This window comes from Pangasianodon hypophthalmus, chromosome 15, assembly GCF_027358585.1.
Source record: "Pangasianodon hypophthalmus isolate fPanHyp1 chromosome 15, fPanHyp1.pri, whole genome shotgun sequence".
Taxonomy (NCBI): domain Eukaryota; kingdom Metazoa; phylum Chordata; class Actinopteri; order Siluriformes; family Pangasiidae; genus Pangasianodon; species Pangasianodon hypophthalmus.
The window spans coordinates 15,423,226-15,439,021 of record NC_069724.1 but is presented as its reverse complement, the minus strand read 5'-3'; the positions used below and the strand labels follow the sequence as shown (position 1 = coordinate 15,439,021).

Genomic DNA, 15,796 nt, shown 5'->3' with positions numbered 1-15,796 from the left:
GCGTCAGCTGCGGACGGAGAGGAGACAGGTCGAACCGGCTGTCACGGACTGGCCAGATCCTGTATATCTCCCTGTGTTTCCCCTTCCTTGTGTTTCCAGTGTTTTCTCTCCCTCTCCCTTCTGTTTGTTTGTGTGTGTGTGTGTGTGTTTTGATTGTTCCAGCCTCAGTGCGGTACACTTCCGGCCTTCCTTGTGTTTTCTTTCATGTTATGTCAAGTCTTTTCCCTGTCTAGTTAACCTTCTGTTTATCCTGTGTTTTTATCCTCATGTTCCAGGTTCCCTGCTCATCCTGCCTGTCTGCTCATTCCCGGTTCTCTTCCTGCTAAACCCAGCCCCACATTGTCTCCCTCATCTCTCACACTGCTGACCTGGGTTCGAATCCTGACCTTGACTGACACTGAATTATAGCTCCCTTCACACACACACAGCCACCTTCCACATGTTGTTAATAAAACCCTCTTAACCTGCTTCCTGTGTCTGTGTTCTGCTTATGGGTCCTCTAGTTCTGTTGCCTGTGACACTGCCAGGTAACATGTGATGATTCTCACCTGTGTCTTATTACCGCCAGTCTACTTATTTGTGTCTCTTTGTACTTTCAGTGATTCCCATAACCAGCAAGCAAGAGAGAGAGTGTGGTATAGCTGGCAGAGCTTGCGAGACACTCACGCACACACACATGCTGAGGAGCGTGAACTTGATGGAGTAAAAGCTGTGAGTCCAGGACAGACCCACTTTTGGTTGAGTTGTCCTGTTTTTGTTGAGTTGTCAAAAGTGCACTGAAAAGCACAGACTGAATAAATGCAAGCCTGGAGCTCGGCTAGAATTCTGCCTGCCTCCCAAGTCTTCCTCCACACCCTCATGCACCAGGTTCTACAATGTTGCTGAAACCTGGGATCAGGGAAGACTAAGGCGCCGCCATGGAAGCCTCCCCACTCAGCGATATCATCAAGTCCCTCACCCTCCTTCACCAACCCCTTGACCAAGTGCTCCTTGACCTGTGCAATTGTCAAAACCCTCGCGCAGGGGCAGGCCGAGAGCCAGTGAGCACTCCAGAAGCTGCTGCAGCTCACCACATCTCCAGCTGTGTCCCCTGCCACACATGACGCTCACCAAGATGGCCTCCATTTACGATCTGGTGGCCTTTCTGGAGCTCTTTGAGCATGCGGCAGTTGCCGGAGAATGGGAATGGGCTTTGTGACACCGCCCTTTGCTTCTGGGGGAAGCCCAATCATTAGTAAGGTAATGGAATTAGTTGTGCGTGACCAGCTACAGAAGTACCTTCTGGAAAACAATCTGATCTTGTGCAGGCAGTTTGGATTCAGACCAGCCCACAGTACAGCTGACCTTCTGAATATCCTCTCCCAGAAGTGGAACCAACACCATGACAATGGTAAAGAGGTGGTTGTAATTGCCCTTGACATCAATGGAGCCTTTGACAAAGTGTGGCAAAATGAATTGCTATCCAAACTCAAGGCAAAGGAGATCAAAACAAAGCTCCTCACCTGGATCAACAGCTACCTCTCTGGAAGATCCATTTGTGTAGCACTTTCAGGGCAGAATGCTAACACTACATACCCTAGGCCTTCTGCTATTCTCAGTTTTCATCGATGACTTGGTAAAGGTATGTGAAAACCAGCTATTCTTATATACTGATGATTCTGTTGTGATACTGACCACATCTGTTAAAGACCTACAGCAGGTACAGACAAGTCTGAATGCCGACTTAGACTATGAAGGACTGGGCTGACAATTGAAAGATAACATTTGAACCAAACAAGTGCCAGGCCCTGGTTATCTACAGAAAACAAACCCCTTCTCAAATCAGTGTCTTCCTTGAAAGATGTCAACTGCACACCTAAACACCTAGACATCCTGGGGCTTCCATTTGACAGCAAGCTACTATGAGACAGCAAGCTACTAGGCTGGGCAGAAGATTGGAGTCCTTAGAAAGGTCAGCAATAAACTAGATAGTCCTAGGAGAGCATGTCTTTACAAGTCACAGGTTTGGCATTTCATGGAATCTCGCTCTTTATAAGATCCACTCAGACAATTGCCCCCTAGACTCGAAGGCATTGCTCCCACTCCCATATACCTCATGCCAAACCACTGGTTGGGTACATGTCTTTTGGCAATTACAGGCTTTTAAAACTCAAGCACATTGCTACTTGATAAATAAGCATGTTTGACTGAGCTGCTGCGAACCATTTGATTTGCCTCCCATGACTCCATTTTGTGAGCCTGCTGGACTACAGCCTATATTGTTGGACAGTGTAGCAATTGTTCACTTATGCATCTATATAAAAAAAAAAAGCCCAGCTTGCCCCCAGCAGCTGTTGCCGTGGACACAGCTGGAGTATTCCAGCCTCAAGACACCTGAGGAGCAATGGTGACTCTTCTAATCACTGTAGATCCCCAAGTTCGGCCACCCCTTCACCTACATGCAGCAGCTGAGGTACTCCTGTTGCTGGTGGTTGATGGCGGAGTAGCGGGATGCAGAACAGATCATCAAGCTGGTGGTACTGGAGCAATACATCACTTGATTCTCAAAAGAAATGGTAGTTCCTGGTTCCAGAGACCCTGGTCTTTCTCGCCCTCTCTCTTCTCTCCCCTCTTATCCCCCAGCTCTGCCTCACCAGACCCGAGGTGCTGGGACCCCGAAACTGACACCCTGGAACCGGTTCGCACTTAGCTCCCCTGCCTCTCAGTTTCCCCATGCTCAGTCTCTCTCTCCACAGGGGAACATCCCATGCCCACCAGAGCTGGGGCAAAGCCCGGGCAGGTATGTTGGTGCTGCAGGCAAGAAAGAACATATAAGGCCTTGGTGGACTCAGGGTGTAATCAGACCTCAGGCCACTAAAGCCTGATTCAGTGCGAGGCTTTGGGAAGTGCACGTTTGGTGTCACAGCAGTTATTCCTCGCCTCCCACATCCTCTTGGTTCAAATTGACCAGGGTTTCGGGCATTAGTATGAGAAATGTTTGTGGATTGGTCCTGCAGGAGCGAGGCACAGTGTGAAATGTGCACAGCAGTGGCTGGGGAGGCGGTGCCGGAGCTGTCAAAATCAGCTCCGTGTTAGGGGGACATGGAGGGTGGGGAGGACTCCGCTTGTAGGTATTTCCCTTGGGGATTTCCCCTCTGGGATTTCGACTTGGAACAGTCATGTGACAAAACCCTGAGGCACACCTTTGAGTAACTGATGGTCGGCAAATTCAGCCTAATGTTGCGCTATCCCACCCACATGGGGAAGCAGGGGCGTGCTCGAGCACCAGTTTGTGAATGGAGGGCAAGGCTGACTGGCGAGGCCCAACTCATGGCCCGGCAGCTACCGTTCCCCAATGTGCTGGAATACCTGGACCTGAAACAAGTGATTTGGCAATGGGTCAAATGGTCCTACAATGGGTCAAATGGGACCTTCAATGGGTCAGAACAGCACCGCCAGCGCTTGCGGTTGCTGACCTTCTGCGACCTTGGCCACCCATTTGCCTTCACCTGGAAGCTCTGGGACACCTGCTGGAGGTGGCTGCTGGCTGCTTTATGAATTGTTGGGGATTCAATTGATTTGCACCATCATTTATCATCCGCAAATGGATGGGCTGGTGGAACGATTTAATCAAACACTTAAAAACATGATTCGTTCATTCACGAAGATGTGCAAAATTGGGATAAGTGGCTAGAGCCCCTGTTATTTGCAGTATGAGAGATCCCACAAGCCTCCACAGGGTTTTCCCCATTCGAGTTATTTTATGGGCGGAAGCCTCACAGGGTGCTCGATGTTGTTTGGGAAAATTGGGAGGAGGGACAGAAAAAGTGAAATTCAATACATTCTTGACCTGAGACCAAAATTCCACACCTGAAGCCATATAACCCAGGAGCAAAAAGTGAAATTCAATACATTCTTGACCTGAGACCAAAATTCCACACCTTAAGCCATATAACCCAGGAGCATGTGATACAGGTGCAAGAACATCAATCTTGGCTGAATAACAAGGTACTCAGCTACGAGAGTTTGCACCAGGAGACGAAGTGCTTGTTGTACTACCCACATCGAGCTCTAAATTACTCGCCAAGTGGCAAGGGCCCTTTGAGGCCACATGGCGGGTCGGGGAACGTTGAATATGAAGTGAGGCGAACGGATAGAGGCGGGGCGCGGCAGGTGTACCACCTTAACCTCCTTAAACCAATGAGGGAGGCGGTTCCTATGGCTTCGGCAACAGTTGTTCCAGAGAGGGAGGAGCTAGGACTGGAGGTAAATCTAAAAACTCAATCCACCCCAGAGGTAAATCTAAAAACTCAAGCCACCCCGGTCCCTTATGGATTTCACTTCTCTCCCTCCCAAATCACGGACATTGCTAAATTGCAGGAGGAGTTTTCCGACAAGTCTACCCGCATCTATCCGCCTTGCCTCTACCCAGTTGCACTAGTCTCATAGAGCACTACATACAGTAGATACAACTCCAGGGGTGGTGTTACGCAGCCCCATCGTCTGCCCGAACCCTGACCTGGGAATAATCAAGGCGTCCCACAGTGACAGGAACAGCCGAGTGGTTTTGGTGCTCAAAGCAGATGGATGGTCCGTTTTTGTGCGGACTTTAGAAAAGTCAACGAAATTTCTAAATTTGATGCATACCCAATGCCTCGCATTGATGAATTGCTTGAATAGTTAGGTGTTGCTTGCTTTTATCTGACACTAGATTTAACAGAGGGATATTAGCAGATCCCCTTGACTCCAATATCTCGCCAAAAAATGGCCTTTTCCACTCCATTTGGGTTACACCAATTCATAACCCTTCCTTTTGGGTTGTACGGGGCCCCATCCACGTTCCAGCAACTCATGGACGGAATCCTCCATCCACACGCTGCTTATGCCACTGCCTATTTAGATAATGTTATTATCTACAGTAATGATTGGCAGCGGCACATGCAGCACCTGAGGGCTGTTCTGAGATTGCTGAGATGCGCAGGACTCTCGCCGAACCCAAAGAAGTACGCTATCTGGGCTTACACTTGAGTCATTGGCAGGTGTGTCCCCAAATTGATAAGGAATTGAGGCCTACCCAAGACGAAAAAGGAGGTGAGAAGGACAGTTTCTAGGGCTAGCTGGCTATTATCAGAGGTTTGTGCCTAATTATTTGCACATCACCAGCTCACTGACTGATCTCACTAAAAATGGGGCACCAGATCCGGTCCAGTTGATGGAGCTGTGCCAGCATTCTCCTGCCTTTTCTCTCCCTTTTATTTTGCAGACTGATGCATCAGACAGGGGGCTGGGGACTATGTTGTCCCAGGTGGTGCACCCCATGCTGTACATCTCTCCATGCTGTACGCAAGCTCTCAGTGCATGAGACATGCAGAGGTAGAGGAGGAGTAGAGGCTATCAAGAGGGTGGTCCTCACCCTCCAGTAGTACCTGTTGGGACGGGCCTTCACCCTCTGTTCGGACTATGCTCTGCTCCAGTGCCTCAACTGCATGAAGGATGCCAAAGCGTGGATCACTCTAGTGATTGGAGGATAAGAGGGAAAGAGACTTGTGCCTTGAGAGAGAGCAACCAGCACAGAGCCATGTGTGTGTGCACGTGTGTGATTAAAGAGCTGAAAAGCAAAAGAATAATGCGCTTTTTGAAGTTGTCCAAGCCTGCTTCCGGCATCCTCATTTCTGCCCAAACTTGAGATAGTGTCACACCATATTTTTCAATTATTAAAGATATACCCTATCAAGTGATGTAGGACATTCAAACCAAGGTAGAGATGACCCAGTTGTTGGTACCAAAAAGCAATGGCGATGTTCACAGGTGGTGTGCTGCGTGTCAGCTGATGAATCCACCGGCCACCCCAAAAGCTCCATCAACCCAACCCAAAGAAATGTGCAATTGGATGGGTGGAAGTACAGTATGTGGGCTTCTACTTGGGCCATGGGCAGGTGCATCCCCAAACTGATAAGACAGCAGTGATTTTGGCCTGCCCAAGACCAAAAAGGGGGTGAGGCAGTTCCTGGAGCTGGTTGGCTGGCTATTATTGGAGATTTGTACCTAATTTTTTGTATGTCACCAGCCCACTGACTGACCTCACTAAAAAGGGAGCACCTGGTCAGGTCCAGTGGATGGAGCTGTTTGAGCCAGTTTTCTGCCAGGTAAAAGCAGTTTTGTGCAGGGGTCCACTGTTGCATTCTCCTGATTTTTCTCTCCCTTTTGTTCTGCAGGCTGACGCATCAGCACAGGCCTTGGAGGTCACTTTGTCCCATGTGGTGGAGGGGGAGGAGCATCCCATGCTGTACATCAGCTGTAAATTTTCGGTAAGGGAGACCAAGTTTAGCACAACTGAGGAGGAGTGGCCATCAAGTGGGGAGTTCTCACCCTCTAATACCTACTGGGGTTCCTCTTAACCCTCTGTTCTGATCATGCCCTGCTCCAATGGCTCCCCCACATGAAGAATGCCAATGCGTGGATCACTCGCTGGTATCTGGAACTTCAGCCATTCAAATTTGCGGTGGTCCACAGGCCAGGGGGGGCAGACGGTTGTGGCAGATTACCTCTCCCACAGGGGTGAAGATTCAGCTACAAGGCCTGATGGCTCCCAGGCCTGAATAGGGTGGTGGTGGTATGTAGCAGCAGGAGCATAGTCGAGTGTCAGCTGTGGACGGAGAGGAGGCAGGTCAAACTGGCAGGTAACGTGATGATTCTCACCTGTGTCTTATTACCACCAGTCTACTTATTTGTGTCTCTCTGTGCTTTCAGTTACTCCCATTACCAGCAAGCAAGAGAGAGTGTGGTAAAGCTGGTGGAGCTTGAGGCACACATACACACACCAAGGAGCATGAGCATGAACTTGAACTTGACTGAGCAAAACCTGCAAGTCTTGGATGGACCTGTATTCAGTTGAGTTGTCCTGTTTTTATTGAGTTGGTGAAAGAGCAATAAAAAGCATGGACTGACTAAACACGAGCCTGGAGCTTGGCTAGAATTCCGCCTGCCTCCTGAGTCTTCCTCCATATCCTCAAACACTGGGTTCTACACAAACCAAACATACACTAAGTTTAGACACAATGACTGTATGTGCATGAGTGGACAATGTGGCACCATTCACTCCCATTGTGTGGTTTTGAAGCCAAGATTTGTTCAAATTTAAAGTCGCCATCTTGATTGAGTTTGCACACTAAGTCAAAACTGGAGACAGATTCTGTGCAGTAGAAACCATCGGTACCATAGTCTGCACAGTGGATATACATTAAGATGACACAATGAATAATGATAGCTCAAATGGTAAGTACAGCATTATTAATTAATATGTAAAACATGTTGCTAATTTGTAGCCATATAATTTGCACAAGCATATTCATTTTACCATTGTCAGGAAATGTTTTTAGAACTTTGAGCCATGACCGACTGAGCTACCATTTGCTAGCTAGCTGATATTAGCTAATCCATGCATGTTAATCAAAGGATTAGTAAGTAGCTAATGTAATGTACCATCTGAAAAAATACTAGTAAACAACAGTAAACATTTACACTTAACAACATATTTCTGAGTAAAAGAATTACTGCTGTCCATGATTTTCACCTATCTCTGAGACCCACAGTAAATTGCTCCTCTGAATAGGGGTGATGTGCACTCCCTTATGCTTCTCTTGTTCTGTTGGTTGTGTTGAAAGTCTGTTAGAACAGTTTACAGCAGAACAAGACATGGCTTTGCAACACTGTCAACAGTATGAATCTCTGGTACAAAGATTGAAGGATGTCAAATGAAGTTTGCAGGGCTTCAGGTGCATGACAGAACATGTGTGCATGTTCATGAGGCTAGACTGTCATTTCTAGGTATTGATCAGCTATTGAACCAACACCTCAAGACTGTCAGTCCCATCATCAACCACACCCTTATAATGATCATCAAATCAAACAGATTTATCCTAAGAAAAAACATTAAGGGAGGTATCAAGGTCAACTGAACTTGGCAGAACACTATTCCCTAAAATAATTTGTGTAAATAGAAATTAAATGTAAGTATGAATTTTTCCATTCAATTATGGTATATGGGAATAGTACTTCCTGTTATAAGATTACAACAAACCAAATAGAAGATTACTACACATATTTCTAGACATTTTTTACTATTTTCAAGCTTGAAATAATCTTGTTCCATTGGCAGATAATTTTGCTAATTTTAAGCATTTATGTCTAGAAAGAAAGAAATTCATCTGCCAATAGAATAAGAACATTTTAAAGCTTTAAATTAATAAAAAAAATGTCTAGAAATAATAATCTTATATTTGGTCTATAGTAATAGGAAATAGTAGCTCAATTTGACTACAGTATATTCAAAATATTTTCGCTTGCTAAAATGTGTTTTTTTTTTTAGTCTACAGTCTTTGGTTTCAACGCATACACTCAACTGATACTGTGGCTGCTGATGTTATTGTGTGTTGATTTGTTTCAGTATTTCTCACCTTATCATACATGCGGTTGAGGAGCCGAGGCACCACAGGGAAGACAGTGGGGCGCAGGGCCTTCATGTCATCAGAAAGGAGACGGATATCACCCTGAAAAAAGCCGATCCTACCCCCATGACAGTACACCACAGCCTGAACACAAAAACATCTTACTAGCCTTGTGAGGCTCTACCATTGACATAATTATTAATGTTATTAATTAATGATATGCATACATATAAACATAGACCCAATCTTAACATAAGGAATAAACAAAACAAAAGGAAATCTTTTGGATTCATTAAAAAAAAAAGTTGCAGTTTTTGTAAACAAAAACAAACAAACAAACAAACAAACAAACAAAAAACATTTGTCCCCAAGGTCAAAACTGTCAGATATTCCTATCTTTTTGGGGAACAGGAGAAAAAATATGTGTGGGCGAGAGTTGTGTGTTGAACTCTGTGTCTTAATGTCTGCAGAGTTCATCTTTGAAGCCTTTATTATTTACTATCTGTTACTGCTAATTCAGTTGTGAAATGTAAATCAGCTGATGACTCATAGTCAGGAGAGGATGGTATATAAATGGGCTGGCAGGTTTAAGCCTCCCTGTCTTTCAAAGATAAAAAGACATCAATACAAGGACTGATTTTTAACATCCTTATCAGATAATTTGTTAACAAAGGCTTTAACGCAGGTTGTTTTGGATTTATATGGACATAAGATATATAACAATGGACATAAGATATATACTGTATACAGAATGATATGAAAATTATCTTTCTTGCCAGAGAGTAGACACATCAGTAAATGTTGTGAAATTAATGTGCATTGGAGTGGTCTCGTATGTAATATGCTGCTTTCTTTACTGACATATAAACATATATATATATATATATATATATATATATATATATATATATATATATATGTTTGTATGTCAGTAAAGAAAACAGCATATTATATATGAGACCACTTTTCAGACAAAAAACCATAATGAAGGCTGCTGGGTTTTGCTCCAAAAATAAGAAGCAAGTGTGACAGTCAAAGTCTCCAGAAGAACTGTGGCTGATTCCGCAAGATTCCGCTCAGTAACTTAGCAGCTAATTTCCTTATAAAACTGCACAAATCTACCTGAGACTACTCTTTTTTTTTTAAAGCAAAGGATCGTTACACCATATATTGACTTTGTTTCATTTAGTACTGTTTACTGCTCTCTCTATAGTATTTTTTTTAATGTAGAAACATTTAATTTCATTATTTTTGAAGGCATCTTTGCATGACATCTTTTTCTAAATACCCGACCACATATATAACTTGGAGCGATCCTGTAGCTTGTGAATATGGTCAGTGCAGCAGTTTTTCTGTCATCCAAAGCTGTGATAGACTACTGTTTGGTCTCCCATTCACGCTCTTCACTGTGCTGACTGTATACATTTTATACTTTGCCTAGCTTTGAGTGTTCTCTTGCTGGTACCATGTTAGATAACAGTTGCCACTGTCTGAGTGTTACTGTTGTTCAGAGGCTTGCTCTTGAGCACAGTGTAGAAACAGGTCTGTCCCTCCTTTTCCCTCTCATCCACCTGAGCTTCTGCTGTTAACAAGTCTGGAGTGTGTGTGTCCTTCCATCACTCTTGTGCTGCTGACTGCATTGCCACCAACTGCCTGAACTTCCGTTGACTTATGCTTGTTCAGCCAGTACAGGCTTCAGACAGCCACCTTTGAAATGCTGGTGGTGCAAATAGGGTTAGTCACTGTGTCTCAGCCCCTAACACTGAACATGCTCTTGTGCTCACTGGTAGCCAATTCTATGTACCTTAAAGCAAGTGTTAAATGTGGTAGGTTTTCAGTGGCCATCAACTGCTAAGAGACTCCATGAGCCTCTGAGGCTTGGCTAGCATGTTGAGCACTGACAGGATTTGCCTGAAATGCATGCCACTGTGGACCCCTGCATCACATCCAGCTAGCACTGGAGAGGCTTCTTCAAATGGGAGAGGCTGGACTCTCTTGCAAGTTGACCCTGCAGCAAAAGAAGCCCTAAAGAGGAGAGTTCAGGTTTCAAAATCACAAAGCCAATAGAAAAAAGCAGACTGGTCACATGGCACCAATATGCTACTAAGAGCTGAACCAATGCTCAGACATCTTCTGAGCCATAAGCACCTGGAATCACACACCTAGGGCCTAATGAATGCACAGTTGACCCTGGTCCATGCCATGGGTCTGGCCCTAATCCACAGATTTCACAGTGCTTGTCAGCAAGCTTGCCTACATCTGATTCTGGCTCCTATTGAGGATGCCCTATAGGGGATTGTTGACTGCAGCCACTGCAGTGGTTACTTTTGGCCTGTTTGAATGAAGGATCTTTCAGAAATAGGTCATCAGCCTATGGCTAAACCCCACACTCAATCAACAGAGACAGCTAGTCTCAGCCAAAGGGACATAAACCCTGACCCGCTGGAGGCATGAAGCCCTTAGCAAGTGAAAATATCTTGCATATAATGCAATATAAAAATAATAATGGCAAGACTATCATCACAGACCCCTCCTCTCACTGGATGGGGAGCAGTGTGATGTCACAGAGGCAGTATGGACTCATAATGTGAGGACAGAACACATCAACGTAGAATTAGAATTGAGGGCTGTCTGGTTTGCTTTCTAGTTCTTCCTACCTTTTCTGAGACGCTGTCATATCCTGATCTGTTTAGACAACATACTGAATGCATTCTCACTTCCTTCATTGATTAATTTGCCCACATCACACAGAATTCAACAATTGAACAAAAGTTCTATTCATGGCCTTGAAAACGCTAGCAAGACCCTGCCTCTCTTGCTAGTGTTTGGGATGCCCAGGTAACTCCCTTCCTGTAGAGTTGTGGCACCCATGGTGAGACTATCTGCACTTGTGGGTTTGGCTATTTGGAGCAGTGGGCATCTTGATGACTGTGACATCCAGTAAACATTCTTGAACTCTAGAGCCCCTAGTATGGTCTCAGGTGGGAATCACTACAAACATGGTGTGAGTCCCATTGATCAGCCCCAGTGTGCAGCATAATGCCTAAAGTGCTAGACTATTTATATGTGGAGGCCATTTTCGCTCACCACAGCACAGTGGATTGCTACTTGGTGGGAGCTCATAGACTGACAAGTGCCTACATTTACCATGCCCCCCAAACAACCTGGACTGGAATTTCCCCCTCATGTTGGGTCATGAGTCTCTTGAGCTCTATATGTAGGAACCCATACAGCATGCAGGTCTGAAATGGGGATCATTTAAGACAGCCATTTTTTGCAATTAGCTCAGCAAAAAGCCTGCGAAAACTGCACAACTTTGGCAATAAGCTTGCCCTGCATGCATAGGACAGTTAACTAGTCAGGTTACTTGTCTAGGCAGGTTACTTGTTTTTTCATCGTTGTTGCAATGATTATTGTTCATAATTTACTGCTTAAATAATAGTGATGTTATTTAAATTAAATGCTTTGTCAGGACATGACCCACCTGTCGATAACAATGATGGATATATTCTGGATAGGACTCCTTTAAGTCAAACTGTCTCTGAGAATGATCTCTGGACCCCAGTGTCATATGTGTCTCATAATATCACAAGGTGCGAGTCATACACCATGGTTAAATTTGTTAGGATTCATGACACTGAATAACAAGTCTAGTCTCCAGTTTATTTATAAACTCCAGTTTGTGTTTTGTCACTTTTACTGGTATTCAGATAATAATTATATTTCTATTTCACCCCTCATAACCTCCAGAGGTGGAGTTCAACACGTGGATAACTTCTTGTGGGTATGTGCACCCACGTGGCACATACAAGCAATTTCCTAGCAGTTTTGCTTCTTGCATCGGAATGACCACTCCAGTCTGCAGTTATCTACCCCTCTGTGGTCGAACTGATTGAAAACCTCACTCCTGGCAGCAGATCACCTATGCCAGGGGCAGAATGCCTCTCTACCAAATTGGTTTATGGATGGCACCAGGCATGGTTGGCACAGTTTAGGCTGCCAGACACATGCAACCAACCTAGTAAAAGCTACCCTAGTCAAGTGAGTTTTTTTTGTTTTGTTATTACACTGTATAGCTTGTATATATTATAACTAAATGTGGTTTTCCAAGACCATGGTGCCACATATACCAATACAGTAGCACAGTACACATGAGAATGAGAAATGTGCAAAAAATACACAGAGCAATAAATACGCAGGAGAGTGCATGTTAACTAGACAGGGCAACAAAAAAGTGCAACAATTGTCTGTAAATTTTGACTCTGAGGAGAAGTGTAGCAGCAATATTGGGTGAAAGGTAGAAGGAAAAGAGTATCATACTAGTAAAAGTGCCCAATATCAGCATTAGGAAGTGCAGATGTGCAGTTATGATTGCACAATAGTGGGTGCTGGGAAAGGTAAATGTTGGGAGGCAGGAGTGTGTTGAGTAATCTGACCAATTCAGGGAAGAAGCTGTTGCGGAGACTCTGTTGTGTGGTGGTGGCACGGATGCTCAGATACCTTCTACCAGAATGCAGGAGGGTGAAAAATCCATGAGAGGGGTGGGAGGGGTCGTCCACAAAGCTGGTGATCTTACGGATGTAGTAGTGTTGAAACAGGCATTGAAAGTGGGTAGAGAGACTCAGGTGTTCTCAGCTGTTTTCAAAATTCACTGTAAGATCTTGCTGTCTTGCTGTCTGAAACTGTGCTGATCCCATACAAAACAGTGAGACAACTGGTCAGGAAGGTCTCTATTGTCCCCCTGTAGAAGGTGATAAAGATGGGTGAGGGGAAGTTAGCCTTTTCCAATCTCTGCTGGGCTTTCTTGGCTAGGCAGGTGGTATTGAGATTCAAGGAGAGGTCCTCTGTGATGTGCATAGCAAGAAACTTGGAGCTTTTTGTCCACAGTTGCTCAATTGATTTGCAGTGGTGAGTGGTCCATGTGGGTCCTTCTGAAGTCAACAATCATCTTTGGTTTTATTGACATTGAGAGATAGATTATTGTCTCAGTCATGAGTGTTAACAGGAGTGGACTGAGCACACAGCCCTGGGGAGCACCGGTGTTCAGTATGTTGGTGCTGGAGGTGTTGCCAATCCTGATGGACTGGGGTCTCTCGGTCCAGGATCCAGTTGCAGAGGAAGGTGGTCAGGTCCAGCAAGCTCAGCTTTTCTATGAGTTTTGTTCAATGCTGAACTGAAATCTATGAACAGCATCCCCACATATTTGTCAAGTTTGTCTAGGTGGGTCAGAGACAGGTGGCTGGCAGCAGATTTGGCATTCTCTGTTGAGCAGGGTGGTAGGCACACTGGAATGGGTCCACTGTGTTTCATGAATAGCCACTCAAAGCACTCCATGATGATATGTGTGAATGCAACAGGCCAGTAGTCACTGAGGCAGGACAGAGATGATTTCTTTGGCACAGGGATGATGCTGGTAATCCTGAAGCAAACAGGGACAACTGCTTGGCTCAGAGAGATGTTGAAGATGTCTGTTAGGACACTGCAAGCTGATCAGCACGGCCCTGAGCACCTGGCCAGGTATGGTGTCAGGGCCAGCAGCTTCCCATAGGTTAACTCTGGACAGAGTGCGTAGACAGAGTATGTGTTACTCTACTTGGCACCTGCCAGCACATTGTTCCATGCCTTGGACCATGCATAGAAATCCTTCAGGCTGTTTGGGAGAAAAGCATCGCCATCACAGACAAGAAATTTAACTATGAAGTCTGTCATGGCCTGAATATCTTGCCACATACACAATATGTCCTTGTTGTTTTGGAAGTGACCATGGATTCTTTGTGCCTAGTTGCACTTTGCCTCTCTGTTAGCCCAGGACAGGTGGATCCTTGCTATGCGGAGAGCTGCCTTGTTGTCTGACTTAAAGGCAGTGACTCAGGTTTTCAGTAGTGTGCACACTTCTGCAGTCGTCCAAGGCTTCTGATTTGCATGTGTGGTGATGGTATTGAAGGAATTCACATGATCCATGCACTTACTGTATGTAGCAGCCTCTCTGAACATGATCCAGTCTGTGTGCTTAAAACAAGTGTTGAGATGGTTCCCTCAGACAAGGTTCTCACCTGTTTCAGAATTGGTTTGGCACATTTCAGGAGTGGTCTGTATGCCAGGATTAGCATAACAGAGATGTGGTCTGAGAAGCCATGTTGGGGCCAGGGTACAGCCTTGTATGCACCATGTATGCTGGGGAACAAGGTCTGTGTTTGTTCCCTGGGCTGCAAAATCACAGCATTCAGCAAATGAAACACCCCAGCAAGGCCCCAGCAATACAATGATTCCCACTGCTGCTTTTACTAGTGGTTAGGACCCCTTGAGAACCCCCTCCCTGTGTTCAGGGAGGCATTTCCATAAATGAATCGAAGAGTGTGACACAATGCCTAAAGTGGTAGCCTTTTTTGCAAGGGTCATTGGACCATGGCAAGTCCCTGTCCAGGGAGACGACTCAGTGGCATAATAGCAAAACCAAAGCTAACCCTAAGGTTTGCCCCTGGGAGCACCACTTCTCTCCATTTCACATGTCTAACAGGTTTGCTCTCCTCAGTGAAGCCCCCCTTGAGAAACCTGAAAGAGCACTGGTTATAGGAGACTCTATCTTAAGGCATATGAAATGAGCTAGCTTTATTTAGGTGTATACTGGGAGCCAGGGCGCTGGACATAGCAGGTAATCTTAGGGTCTTAGGCAAGCATAGGTTTTCGAAGATAGTTATTCATGTAGGAGCTAATGATATATGCCTTCGTCAATCAGAGGTTGCTAAGAGTAACATTGTAGAGGTGTGTAAATTAGCAAAGGTGATGTCCAATGCTGTAATATGCTCTGGCCCAATCCCAATGTGGCATCGCAATGTAGCTTACAGCAGATTATGGTTGTTGAACTGCTGGATGTCCAGGTGGTGCTCCAAAAACAATGTGGGCTTTATAGATAATAGTGGGCAAGGCTGGCCTCTTAGGACAGGATGGTATCCATCCTACTTGGGAAGGTGCTGCTCTCATTTCTTGCAGCATAGCACATAGTACATAACAGACCTAGTTAATCGGTGACATTCCAGAGCCAAGGACAGGCAGCAGACAAGCAGGCTAAACCAACCATATGCTAGCTGCACTGAGTCGGCTCTTAGGTTCCACTATATTGTGACTGTGTCTGCTCCCTGAGCTAAACAAAAATGTAGAAAAACTAAAAAAATGTTTGTTGTAGTAACCTAATTAACATAAAATTAAATCATACGGAATGCACAGCCAGTACCTTTGATCTGAAGCTAGGACAGTTAAATATTACATCTCGTACATCTAAACCACTTAGTGTTAATGAAACTATTACTGAATGTACTGTGTTTAACAGAAAATTAACCAAAGGAGTATGTAGTATTAAATGAAGTCCTCAC

General features: G+C 45.0%; 1 protein-coding gene across 5 annotated transcripts in view; it reads right to left on the bottom strand.

Annotated features, from left to right (window-relative positions):
• Positions 1 to 15,796, bottom strand: part of acsl6 (acyl-CoA synthetase long chain family member 6) — a 130,770-nt gene that overhangs the window by 17,966 nt on the left and 97,008 nt on the right. For 4 of the 5 annotated variants that reach the window (XM_026928679.3, XM_053239997.1, XM_053239994.1 and 1 more), the window contains one exon: positions 8,436 to 8,570. The exons of the other annotated variant lie outside the window; for it this stretch is intronic. In XM_026928679.3, coding sequence (XP_026784480.1) covers positions 8,436 to 8,570 — 135 coding nt within the window. The remainder of the gene's footprint in view (positions 1 to 8,435; positions 8,571 to 15,796) is intronic. 5 annotated transcript variants of the gene reach the window in all.